Raw genomic sequence first — 13379 nt, forward strand, 5'->3', positions numbered from 1 at the left:
TTGAGACGGACTCTCTCGCTCCGACTACCTGCCCTGTTTAAAACCGTTCCTGTGTGCGTGAATGCCCAACAAGTAAGTTGTGTGTCCTGTTATTATAAAGAGACAGAGAACTGACTTTTCCCCTTCCTTAGGCATTCAGGTGTGTTCATTGATAAACTCCAGAAAGAGCAATTAGACGCCACGAGCACGTGTCAGCTTATATATCTAATCACCTATATAATCCTGTTACTGTTAATTGCATGTTAAATTAAATAAATATGTTAAATTAAACAATTAAACGATTTCATTTTTTTAAAATTAACATTTACTACCACATAAACACAAAAGTACCGAAAATTGGTACCGTTAAGTACCGGTACCGATTCCCAGGTACCAGGTATCGGTACCGTATCGGTTCAAATGTGAAAGGTACCCATCCCTACGGACACCTCTCTCTGAGACCCGAGGATGTCCTAATATGTAAACTATGTCGCTTTGCTTGGTTTCTCTCCATCAAAACGAACTAAATGACCCCTCACTCGATCACCTCCAGATCACTTACTGTATTTGGTACATTCCCTTTTCGTAAAAATAAAATGTTAATTTGTTTCAGAAATGGTAAAAGTGTATCATCTTTTGTAAATTTGTTTTCTCAAATGTAAATTTGTTTTGGCCTTGGTATAAGTGTTTTTCTAATCTAATTTTCTTTTATATAATGTAAAAATGTTTACCAAAATGTAAATTTGTCTTCAACTTTGTAAAAGTTTTTCATCTTTTGTAAATGTGTTTTGTCCTTCAGGGCCACTGTAGAACACACCTGATGTAATTACAGATATCCACAACGCCATTCTTCCAGTCCAGAATGGTAATTATTGATTTATGCAGTAGAGTTCTTCCTTGGAGAAAACTTCTAGATATATTTTTTACCTTTAATTATTCTATTTTTTTATTATTCTAATTTTTTTCTATTCTAATCTCTTGCTGAAAACTGCTGTAACATAAGAAAATCCTCCAATGGGGGATCAATAAAGTCTATCTTAACTTATTTTTTTAACTTATCGTATTAGTAGTCATTATTGTTATCTCCAATATCTAAAGTTAAAACTCATTCTGGATATTATTGATGTGATTTTGATAATCTCAAATCAAATTATGATCTGTAATTATGAGATTAAAGATCTCTGAAACTGGAGTTATTTAGAAAAAATTCTAATACAGACACCCCCAATGTTCATTCAGGATGCCTGTCTTTTTCTTTTACAAACACGCATCAAGTACTTTGACAATATTTTTAAAAGTGGGGGATTTTTACTTTTTCTTATAAGTGACCTAGTTAACGAATGAAAATTAAACTTGTCAGAGCTCTCTGGTGTGGACATAACCATAAATATACATATAAATTGCACCGTCTTTCATATTCAATAATTATGAGCCATGTGTGTTTATACGGCATGGTGCCTGTTTTGTGCAGCACCTTTTAGAGAATGTCATGTTGTGTGAGCACTTCTGTTTGTGTAAAATCACATAATTAGCCTTTTTGAAAAAAAAAAAAATCGCCAAAGATTAAGACTGGTTCAAACAAATGGTTCAAACAATTACAACAATTCCACATTTATTTCAAAGCAATACCCACAATAAAAACTTACAAATGTCATCAACTTAAATTGCTTTAAAAATCCTTACAAAAATTGTGTTATTTACAAAAAACAGTTGTTACTGGTGTCCGTTGATGCTTGTTTAGTTTTTGAACATGTCACACAGCAGCTTCTCCATAGGTGTGCTCCCAATGGTCCTGTGAAAGAAAAGCTGCTCTATTTTCTCTGGGCTCACAAAGCGGAGTGAAGGCAGCAAGAGTAACAGTCTCCCGAACCTTAATGGACAAAAACAAACTGGAGTGAACGTTATGTTTCTATTCAGGCTTTCTAATGAAAACCTAAAATGTTAATTCATGTGATAATATGTTTGAAACCATACCTGGCACTTTGATTGGGATACACCAAATGGATGTGCTGACCTAACAACACCTGGGACTGGTCCTGCAGATTCCCCACCTGATCTGGGTCTTTGAGACTGCGTGTCTCTGCAAGTCAAACAGAAGACAGAAGTTACACATCAGTTCAAGAGCAAAATACAACTTTCTGGGAGGGACTCCTCACCTGGCTTGAAAAGGACAATGGCTTTCAGGCAGGCAAACTCAGTGGGGTTAACAGCCAGGGCCTTAAAGCGGTTAAAGACCCCTTCCAGGATGCATTGGTCAGTCATGGGGAGGCAGATCTTGCCCTGCTGTGGAGGAGAATGCTCAGGCAGGGATAGAAGAGGACAGCTGTCCAGAGGGAGGGACCACTGGATGGCACACAACAAGAACATCTCACTCCAAGATTCTTCAAGGAGAATCACCTGAGAATGTCACAGAAAACAGGCCATTAGCCTCACTCATGGTTTATGATATGTCAAAATGGGCCCTTTAAAATATTTACGTCGGTCTCACCTGGTCTCGAAATGGCAAGTGCGCAAAAGCAGGCAAATTTTTTGCCCATTTGACAGACATGAAGAGAAGCCGTGCTGATGTTTCATATACAGTCTCAGAACAACTGGAGGTGTATGGGGACATACGACAGTCCGAAGGAGTCTGATCTCTCTCTAAATCATTGGTTGTCACATCAATAGTCTCCTCCACTGAGAAAAAGAGAGTCACACAAACATGTAAATATTGTCCAATTTTGGTGCATCATTGCAGTTCAGATAAGATAATCCTTAATTCTTGTGACATATCATCCTCTGAGGCACTTTCTACTTGTTGTTTAAGTAGCAAAACTGAACACTCAAGTGATTCTTCTATTAAATTATCCCATCAAATAAGGGACTTGTTGTATCAATCTCAAAGTAACTTTGGTTATATGATCTCACCATCCTCAGGCTCCAGCTTTGCACAGGTTTCTGCAGTCAGCAGGCTGACCATTAAGCGATGGTTGTTGTTGGGGTTGCTGCAGGGTTGGATGGTGGCAGAGGAAGTGACCACGGGTCTACAGATGACTGATGAGTTGGTGGCAGAGCAGGTGAGCTTGCGTGTGGTCGCTAGATGCCCTTTTTGAGTGTCCACACATAAGGATTCTAGACTGATATGTGCTGTGCTTCGGGGCTGTCGCTTGTTCTGCACAGCTGCCAAAAGGACAAGTAAATGATAAATGACCTACTAAACATATGGTCTGTGGTGTAACAGAAAGTATATGCAAAGATAAATTCATGGTGGCCTATGGGAACTCAGTGCCTTCAGTCTGCTTTGTTTGTTAAAGTATCAAATAGTAGTATGGGAGGAAGGGCCTCCAATTATAAAGCCCATCCCTTGTAGTATCATACCGGTTTGTGTAAGGGAGGCAGACACCCTTACTACTTCAAAAAGCTGGCTTTAACCTGTTTGTTTTTCTTATATGAGGCTTATGGCCTGTGTTTTTCCTTGACAGTGTTTCCACACTATCATGTGTTTGCAAATTGGTCAATCTATGATAGGTCTTAGGAAATAAAGACTATGATTACACCTGTTCCAAATGTAAACTTTCACTTTTGTTGAGAATTGTTACTTAAAAACTACTCGACAAAAACAGCACTGCAAAAACTCAAAATCTTACCAAGTGAAATTGTCTCATTTTTAGTCTATAGCTGGCTTATCCTAAAAAAACAACATGACTGAATATTGTTATATCCAGCTCACTATGAGAAGTCATTATACCTCAAAATGCTCAAATTAAACTTTGTAATCTTATTTCAAGCACAAGATTGTCTTAAACCTAGAGAAGTGCCACTATAATACAACTCAAATTAGGGTGAATATATCTCAAATGAAGAATTTGACATGAAATTTATTAGTGCAAAAATCTTTTTTGGAGTGAAAAAATACTAATTGTTAGCATTCCTGGCTTATTCTGAGACACTAAGCTTTAAACTACTGGTAAAATATTGCTTAAAATAAGTTTTACCTGCTAATTTTAAGATAACCATTTTCTAAATATTACCTCTTATTTTAAGAAATCTTTACAAGCAAATTGTTCTATTGACAGATTATTTTGCTTATTTCAAGGTAAAAGTACCTTAAAATAAGTTTTTTTTCTTGTTTTTGGAGGGGCATTTTTTCCAGTGAGTCTATAGAGCGTTTTCTTACCGTCTTTATTCATTCCAGCTTGAAGACACTTCTTCAGTCGACAAGCTTGGCACTGATTACGATGAGCTTTGTCCACAGGGCACCTGCCAGTCCCGGCCTGACACCTTGACAAAACACATTATTTCTGAATAAATATAATAATTATTTTAACGAATTTGTCCATAGTTGCTTTTCTTCATTACTTTCCTACTTCTTACTAAAGCATAAGTTAAATTCTCGCTCACCTGTAGATGAGTCTTCGTCTGACACTGCGTTTGAAGAAGCCACTGCAGCCGTTGCAGGCGTAGATGCCATAGTGTTTGCCGCTGCTTGAATCAGAACACACTTTACAAAGCATGCCATGGCCGAGTCCTTTACCTGGGACTGAATATTTATCTGCAGAAAAAAAGACGACAGGAATAAAAACTTAAAATCATTCCACATTTGTTTAAGGAACAGAGGAAGACTGCAATATTTTCCATGTATTCATACATATAATTTCTCAGTTTTTTACTCTTTTGTACACAAAACACACAGTATAAAAAATTGGGACATCACTATTCATTCAGTATTATCAATTAATTACAATAGTCTCACCTGTTCCAGTTCCATCAGTGAAGTCAGAGCTGTCAGAAGAAAACACATTGATTTCAGCCACCTGGTCCTCCATCTTAACACGTACTCTTGTGTCTGAATGTGTATACCTTTTCTGTACCAAGTGGTTTCTGATTGGTTGCCAGGCTGAAATATTTTTCAAATGAAGTTTTGACACAGGTCAGTGCCACACAGGAAAAAATATACTGAATTTGTTCTTCTTTCCTCTAAAGCGTATAGTTCAAGTGCAATGTCTTCCAAGATCATCTGAGAGTTTATCCAGAAAGTTTCTGTTGATATCGATTCAGAGCTGTTGTCCTTCAGCAGGTCGTTTCTGATGTTATGGTAGGTCAATAGAATCTCTGCTGGTCTTCTTCTGTCCTTCTCTGTGCCAGAAGGAGTGTGTGAGTCTGAGTCGTCTGGGGCTTTCTGAAAGAACACAAGGAGATTAGCACCAAGCGCTGTGTAAGCAAATGCTGATTTGTCATCCCCTTAATCTTTACCGTCTATAAGGCTAAATCAATCAGTCACACCACTTACAGTCATAACTGTATGAAACAGGTGAACTCTGACAAAGCATAACTATACATTTACAACTTATCTGCACTGTAAAGTGATATCATTCAGTGATAATAGGAAATTATTCTTGTGTGTCTCTTGTTGTTTGTATTTACTTTTCTTTATATGCCAGGGTTTGGATCCTGGCCCATTTGTCTAGTACTAGATTTTTCTGGCTTCCTACCACTGGAGAATGGACCACACTTTTTAATCACTACAATAACTGGAAAGCAGATAAACCTGGGCAACAAAGTCCTCCAAGGCAGCACATAAGCGTGGTGGTAGACTCACTCACAGCTGGTGAGTTTAAGGTTTGTATCCCCTGAGGGCTCAGCTGCCTGTAGCTAGAAGCTCTGTCTTTGTACCCCTGGACCGTTCTTTTGAACTGCTTTAATGTACTTGAAAGTAGATAAACCTGAACAACTAAGCCCTGACAGGCTACACATATTGGTTAGGACTGCTGCCTGAAGGTGAGAAGGTATTCGATTTGAAAGCTGGCGATGGCTGAATAGATTGATGCATGGGTTGGTTGCATGTGTAGAGAGAGCGAAGGGAGGAGGTAAGGAGAAATCCCTCTCCCTCCATTCCTAAAAGGGCTTTGAACTGTACACTGACATCAAGCTGGGTGGTCCTTCTTCTCTTTAAAGAGGAGAAACCAGTGTACGTGACTTCCCAAAAGAATGTAAAATTTTGATTTGTGATTTATATTGTTCTTCTTTGAATGGTGCAATTTCAACCAGCATATGTGAATACAGCGATTAATTGTATTCACAGACAGTAGTTTTTTGTAGTGATTTTGAGCACATGCAGTGATATCCACTGGAGTCATATCTCTTTTAATGCAGGGACGCATGAGGTCTGAAAGATCTTTGCCTTCCAGTATTGGTTTTCAGTTTTGTCCATTTTGTAAAGAGATTTCTCCAGATTCTCTGAATATTCTAATGAAATTATGAACTGTAGATCAGGGGTGTCAAACATACAGCCAGCGGGCCAAAACCGGCCCGCCAGAGGTGACAATCTGGCCCGCGCGACAACTTTGCAAAGTGAAAAAATTACAGAGAGGACATTAACTGCAAATTTTCAATAAAAGGGCCTAATATTTCAAATTTGTCCTCTTGGGGTAGCAAAATCATAGTACTGATGGAGCGCACCAGAACGGCGCTCCGGGACTTTTTTTTCTCAAAGTGAGGAATTAGATTACTTGCTGTTTGCATAATACGGTTGAAATTCATGAAGATTTTTTAGAGTGCTTCATGATCCAATTAGCACTAAAGTTTACGTGTATGTACATTTGTCACATTTGAACGGTGGATCCAGATTCTTTGAAAGGAGTCACATATCGTGCGCGTGCTTATCATACATGTGCATGTGTAACAGGTGTGCTCCTCCGTCACTACTGACACTAGAATTACACCCCTGCATACAACACTGTCCAGCAAGAACACTGTTAATTCTGGAGCTTGGGGGTCCAAAATAGTCAACTTTACCTTCTTCATTATTATAATCTATCTGTCCTTTTGCTGTGAACATTACACTCTGTGTCAGATGAATGGGTAACCTGTGTGTTTGGTGTGTTTGCGGCAGGTTTCAGGGCTTAAAGAGTAAAATATTCGGCCCACTATGAGACTCATTATGGCGAAAAATACAACAGCTGCTTATGTGAAAAGATAGTTCATGTAATGTGAACATTTTCCGAATATACTTGTACTTTTTTTGCACTAAAACAAAGGGACAAATGTAGAGTAGTTGTTATTAATAGGTTATTATGTTATGGTTTTACTGGTCCGGCCCTCTTCAGATCAACTTGGGCTGTATGTGGCCCCTGAACTGAAATGAGTTTGACCCCCTGCTGTAGATGATGCAATTCTCAAATTATTTACAATTTTATGCTGAGGCAGATTATTCCAACATTGTTGAAGCCTCTCTGTAATGCTCTATTAATGTTACTAATCTGTTGCAAATCAACCTAAGTAGTATTTTTTTATTCCTGTCCCAACTTTTTGATACATGTTGCAAGGGATCACATTTAAAATGTGTTTTTTTTTTTCTTCAGAAAGCAATCCAATTTAAAGTGGCAACATTTGATATGTTGCCATTTAACTATTTTCAATGAAATGTGGGATTTGGATTATTTGAAAAGTATCAAAATCTGTTTTTATCAAGATTTTACACAGTGTCTCATCGTGAGATTGAGACAAGTTTTACATTCATACATTCATACATTCATAAAGCATTCGGATTATTATATTGTAGCTGAAATAGAGTGAACGTTTCTATACCTTGGATGTTCAATGGATGTGTTGTTACAGTAACTGGTTTGTGGTGGTGGAGCCCAGTGTGATGTATTTTCATTGGGCCAAGAATGCCTGATGACACCCCTGTTTACAGACATTCCCCCTGTGAAACATCCATTGACGTCCTGTCAATGACACTAATGACTTTTGTGGGATAAAGCCACCCGAAATCAGTAAAGTAGCTTAACCTTTCTTGAAATGTACTCCTCTTGTTGGAGGGGGTCACAAAATAAGGCTGATGAGAAGAAAAACAATTAGTACAGAGATTGAAAAAGCAACAAGTTGATCCTTAATTCCACTCTGGTGCCATATGGTGCCTGCTCTCTGGGGCTCCTGCCTGTCTAGAAACACTGCTATCAAATTCAATTGAAATTATCAAGTCATGAAACTTATCCCTCTTATTATCATCTTTTTGCATAACACAGTCGATATCCACACAGAAGAAGAAAAAAACAACAACATTTGTTAGGTATTGTTCTGTCCATCAAGCTAGAATGATGTCTGTAGTCATTATTCCAAACAGCTAATACCATTTATTCAGCTCTATAATCAGATCAAAAGTAGCAAAGACAATAAAGATACTGCTGTGACTGTCTGCTGTGTTCAAGGGTTGAACTCGATCATGTCTGTAATCCTTCTTAAGTCACTCTTGATTTTAGGGGTACATCATGGTATTGGAAACAAAGCTCTTTCTGTTACTCTAAACTGGTGTATAAAAGGATTACAAACCAGGGAAGTCCCCCTTGTGCACACTGAGCTATTTGAACTCTGCAGTCTGATTTTGGGTTTGATATCCTGAAACAGGGATAGAAGTGTTTACTGGGGTCTGCAAGTCTTATATAGTTTAAATGAGAGAGTAGATTTTGCACTAATACATTTTGTGTCAACTTCTTCATTTGAGATATATTCACCCAAATTTGAGTTGTATTATAGCGGCACTTCTCTGGGTCTAAGACCATCTTGTACTTGAAATAAGATTACAAAGTTTAATTTGAGCATTTTTAGATATAATGTCTTCTCATAGTGAGCTGGATATACTAATATTCGGTCATGTTGTTTTTTAGGATAAGCCAGCTATGCTCTAAAGTAGGTGTTTCATTGTGTGCATGTAGGTTGAGGATGTATATTTTTATCTGATTTCGAAGAAACAGAGCCTGAAAACTGTAACCCACCCTTAAAACAAACACTTTTCTTTCTTTTTTTCTTTTATCAATGGAGCTGTTTTCTGATAAATTCTCTAATAAAATGCATTTACTTAAATCAAGTAAAGGGTTTGTCTTAATTCAAGATTATCTGTCTTCTACAAATAAGATCTCAGCTTGAAAAAATTTATGAAATGTAAGAAAAACCTTGTTTCTTCTACATTACAACTCAAAACTAGATCGTTTCAAGATTGTTTGACTTAAAAAGTTATTTAAGATGCGTTGTCTTAAAACAAGTCTCTCTATCTTGCTGAAATGTTACTTTAAGTAAATGTATCTTAAATCAAGTGGGATAAGATATTTTCACTAAGATTGAGACAATTTCACTTGGTAATATTTTGAGTTTTTGCAGTGAACTAATTATAGCAGGGTTGACATAAGGCGAAAAACACAAGGAGCAGGATCAAGAAGACAGACACAAGGTTTAAAAATCAAACAAAGGATGACTATAAATATACTGAAATTATTATTTTTTTTAACATGACCATAAATCCATCCACTGCACTTTAATTAGCCTTGTTAAATTTGAGTCAACATTGATGAATGTTGCCCTGCACGTTGTATTAGTGCATTTTCCATTGCAACATTACATTTCCTTACTCTATATTCACTTCTATATTAACCCTGCAATGCAAAACTGCTTTGCTTTGCTTGGATGGTGTCAAACACTTTGACTTGAATGTGCCTAACTTCCCTGTCTTCTTTCCTACATCGTTTTTACTCTCTTCCTCTCCTCTCTTGACAATGGGGATGAAGGGTGAGGTAGAGTGTATAACCCAACCCTTTGGGGGTCAGCAGATTCAACACCCTTGTTCTACCTTCCCTGTCCCTTTTCTAACTCTTCTCGACAAACTCCTCTCTCTGTATTTTCTCTTTTCTTTTTCTTTGTCAAGTGTGAGTCCTAGGACAGAGGGGGGATGGTTCTGGGATGCAGGAGCTAACTGTTGGACCTCATGGGGTTGTGAGCCTAATTTGATGCAACACTGGGGAAGGAAGGTGCCCATTTGATAACCCTGGTGACGCACAGGCTGTCACTGTCCGTCTATCCCCATCTATCCTCATGTCTGGGTTGTGGGGGGCATTTGGGGCCTTGCGGTAGTATATCCATCTTATCAGTAGAGCATGAATATTGGTGTGAGGGTATTATGGGGTGAGTTTATTCACTGAGTGCTTTTCCTTTCTACTGGATTATTTGACAAATGCCTAAAGGTCTCCATGCCCTGGTATAGCCTGGCCCACAGTACCTTGTATGCTAAGCAGAGCTAAGTATGGTATTCTAGAGTCCCATATCAGATGACATAATACAGGTGTCACTCACATGCCAGAGGTTTTACTGACCTACGCAATGATTCAATTGCCATGTAAACCGCATGCTCAACAATCGTCTTTGGATGTGTCGGATCAAAGTTTGTTTGTGATGAAGGATGATACCTTTTGCCCTTAAGCTTTCCACAAGCAAATTGTAATATTAAAGGTTATGATCATGGCACTCTCTGTCTCCAATTGTCTGCAGGGGGGAAGATACAATTCTGCAGCCATCAGCAAAGAGCTGCTTTGAGGTTTTGCCAGGGCCGGCAGGGATAACTGTCACATTTCTTCGCTCCTCAGCTCTGTGATTGTTGTGCAGTTGCAGAGAATCTTTAGCTGCATGAGCTGGCTGGATGATTATATATTTAGCGAAGATATTTATGATGACAGAGCAATGCAGGTGACTGAACACACATCACAGTAAAATCCTTGGTTAGATGCTTGGCAGATCATCTGGTTATTAGAGTAAGAGTGCTGTTGTATTACAAAATATTTTTTATTATAGACAGAAGAGTTCATTTTCAAAAACAGTTAACTCACTTTGAAAATGAAAAAATGTTTCAAAAAAAATAAAAAAATTCTATTACTAGCTTTTGGTATTATCAATCAACTGAGGTTGGGTGGCTTTGACTAAGTCAAAATGACTTTATTAATCAGAGGTATCTTGAAAATGTAATCAAAAAGAAATATGTTTTTTGAAAATGTATAAAAACTGAGTTATCTGATTTTGCAAATGAACTCTTCAAAGCATCTGAAGATATAGAAAGCCGTTGCAATGCGGCAGACACACAAATGCAAGACAAAACGTTATTTTTCTTAAGGGAATTTCCCTTTTGTACAAGTTTGCAAATCTTTATGTCACCCTAAGCAGCTTTTAATATAATCTTCCTCAATGTCAGCTATTGTCAAAGAGTGAGATTAACTTTTTAAATTGTTGGCATCCTCATCATTGGCACGTAATTGGCAAAATGCAAGGAGCATGTGACTTAAATTGGCATCAAATATTTTGTTACTGAATATGTGTGCTTTTATTTTCATTTAAATATACTGTATATCCCCTAATAAGATTTTTTTAAACTACTGTGGTAAAACTAGTAATACCATTTGGCATCAAAAGGGAGGCCAAACAAAACAAAATTGAATTCAAAATATTTTGCATGACCTATAATGCAAAGTTACAAATCTAGAGATTAAAGTCCATTAACTGTCCCGGCAGGATAATCTCATCCCCGCCCTGTTATTACAACATCAGCTTCTATTACACTGCGCTCAGCATGTCTTTCTGATTTCAAGTAGCCACAGTGAATGGTTAACCAACCTTGTGTGGTTAAGCTTGTATGGTTCAGTTCAGCATTTCTGTGACACCCCTCCTTCCCCAAGTCCAGATGAAGTAGAAGGATTGAGGTGTCAGCACTTTGGATACCAAGGATTGCCCCGCCTTGCCATCTGCTGCCACTGTAATCCACACAATGAGCAGAGTCTGTCCATATCAAAGTCATGCCGTTCACTTCAACAGGTAAAGTAACATCAGGGAGATTGTTAAAATCTTGTGACTGCTGGTAAAGAAACTGAGGCTGTCATGTCTGCAGAGAAGAAGCTCATTCTAACTCCCACTAATAAATCAACCAACTCATTATAAATGATAGGATGTCTAAATCTAAGTGACACCAATAATGTTACATTGCTTAAACTCAGGTGGCTTACTTTTTTTAGAATCACAGGGATGAATCTTGTCAACTGTTGTGGCATCACAGCCGAAATGTACATCTACATGTAGTCGTTCCCATTTTCACCTCTAGAGGGCGACACACACCTTTTTAACAAGCAGCATGAGGCTGACCTGAGCTGAATAAAGCCTCAAGTGATGAGTCAGAGATTCTTTGTGTGAGCAGAACTATTATAGGCTTACACTTTACAGTAAACTTACAGTAAGAAGAGCTCCTGGTGGTGTTCAGTGTTAATTTAGACCTCCTCTGGTTTCTTAATCTGGGAAATCTTATGTTCTGATGGCTCTGATGAGGGATCTGCTCTGCTTGACAAGTCAGGGTCTTCTAAAGCTGATGGCTAGCATTTTCAAAACTGACTACAGCTTGATAATATTTGATTGCAGTAATTGAATTTTCAAATTTCACCTGCATTTTTATTTATTTAACTTTTTAAATGTGTGTTTATTTGTTCTTCTCAGTAATTCCAAGACATGAAAGTGTTGGAACTGAATGGAAAGGTTGTCTAATAAATGAAGTGGTTTGAAAATCAGATATAAGAAAGACCTTTTTGGGTGACAATTAACTTTTATATGATAAGGGCTGAAAATTGAGTCCACATCCACACAGTATATCAAAATAATGTGATTTACTTTCCTAAAAGTGTAGTTTGTGCAGATATAGATGTGACATCCAAAGTAGCCCATGTATTAATTGAAAAAAAAAAGATTAAACTGTCAAAGGGATGTTACAAAATATGGAGGGTAATTGTGTCTTCATTATACCTGTTCGGTAGATCTTTGTACCAATCAATAACTGTAACTTGTGAGTACAGTAAGCTGTAGTATTTTTGGAACAATAATAAGTACTGTAAACACATTTTAAAAAGTTTGACACAAAAACAGAAATACTTGTGTGCAAAATAAGTCAAAACGGAAAGCACTTCATATAGTTTCTGCTGTTGTTGAACTGCAGGTTTGAGTGGGGATCACAAGGACAAGGGATTATTGCCTGCTGTAATCGAAGGAAATCTTAAACATGTGTGTCTGTGTGCTTGCATGCAAGTATGTTCGTATGTGATTGTCAAATGTATGTGCAATAATGCAATAATCAACCAACCCTTGTCTGTCCATTAAGTACCATTCCAATTCCAATAATATTCTATATTTTAAAGGGGATGTGGGGAGGACCTGTTGGCTCATTTTGCTCCTTTAAATTACCTTCAAAATGACAGGCCTATTGTTGTACCCGGCTTGGAATAAGGTCCCTCTTGCTGCTGTCCAGCGAATCACCCTTCTCCAGGAGTTTGGCTACAGAACTAATGCTTTTTGTAGAGCTAAGTCAAATTGTATAGAGTTTGAAATGCTTCATATCTTAAATCTATCAGAAAAAACTTCAAACTGTACCTTACTTTGGTGTTGACAAAGGCTGGTGTCTGAACAGATGTATCTATAAAGGAAGAATATGTTTCACTTCTCATCCTTTGTGGACAAAAATTGTAAGACAGACAAACCAATTGTTGCAGCATCTGCCTCTCATGTGAAAGGCTTCTCCAGTTCAGAAGTGAACTATGCTGTTGATTGATTCTTCAGTGTGGCCAAACAAC

The 13379-nt window shown here is 37.7% G+C and overlaps 1 protein-coding gene and 1 long non-coding RNA gene across 6 annotated transcripts; one reads left to right on the forward strand and one right to left on the reverse strand.

The window, feature by feature from the left end:
* Window positions 1-30: 30 nt before the first annotated feature.
* Window positions 31-4250, forward strand: LOC117814598. Its single transcript, XR_004631597.1, has 4 exons — window positions 31-72; window positions 779-844; window positions 2896-3035; window positions 4214-4250. It is a non-coding gene; the product is annotated as an uncharacterized LOC117814598 (long non-coding RNA).
* nr2e3 (nuclear receptor subfamily 2, group E, member 3) lies at window positions 1575-13270 on the reverse strand. Of its 5 annotated transcripts, XM_034686036.1 has the most exons (13): window positions 13180-13270; window positions 11389-11525; window positions 7749-7795; window positions 7546-7663; window positions 4819-5137; window positions 4712-4740; window positions 4360-4510; window positions 4136-4239; window positions 2887-3138; window positions 2468-2655; window positions 2136-2376; window positions 1954-2059; window positions 1575-1849 (listed from the first exon to the last, which is right to left on the reverse strand). In XM_034686036.1, exons 7-13 carry the CDS (start codon window positions 4470-4472, stop codon window positions 1717-1719), a joined length of 1137 nt encoding a protein of 378 aa, XP_034541927.1. In that variant the 5' UTR covers window positions 4473-4510; window positions 4712-4740; window positions 4819-5137; window positions 7546-7663; window positions 7749-7795; window positions 11389-11525; window positions 13180-13270; the 3' UTR covers window positions 1575-1716. The 5 variants fall into 5 exon arrangements, with proteins under 5 accessions (XP_034541927.1, XP_034541922.1, XP_034541924.1 ...); XM_034686031.1 differs by having other exon boundaries at window positions 4712-5137; XM_034686033.1 differs by having other exon boundaries at window positions 4712-5137; window positions 13185-13202.
* Between the last annotated feature and the right edge of the window lie 109 nt (window positions 13271-13379).

Source organism: Notolabrus celidotus, chromosome 6, assembly GCF_009762535.1.
Source record: "Notolabrus celidotus isolate fNotCel1 chromosome 6, fNotCel1.pri, whole genome shotgun sequence".
In the NCBI taxonomy this organism is placed as follows: Eukaryota; Metazoa; Chordata; class Actinopteri; order Labriformes; family Labridae; genus Notolabrus; species Notolabrus celidotus.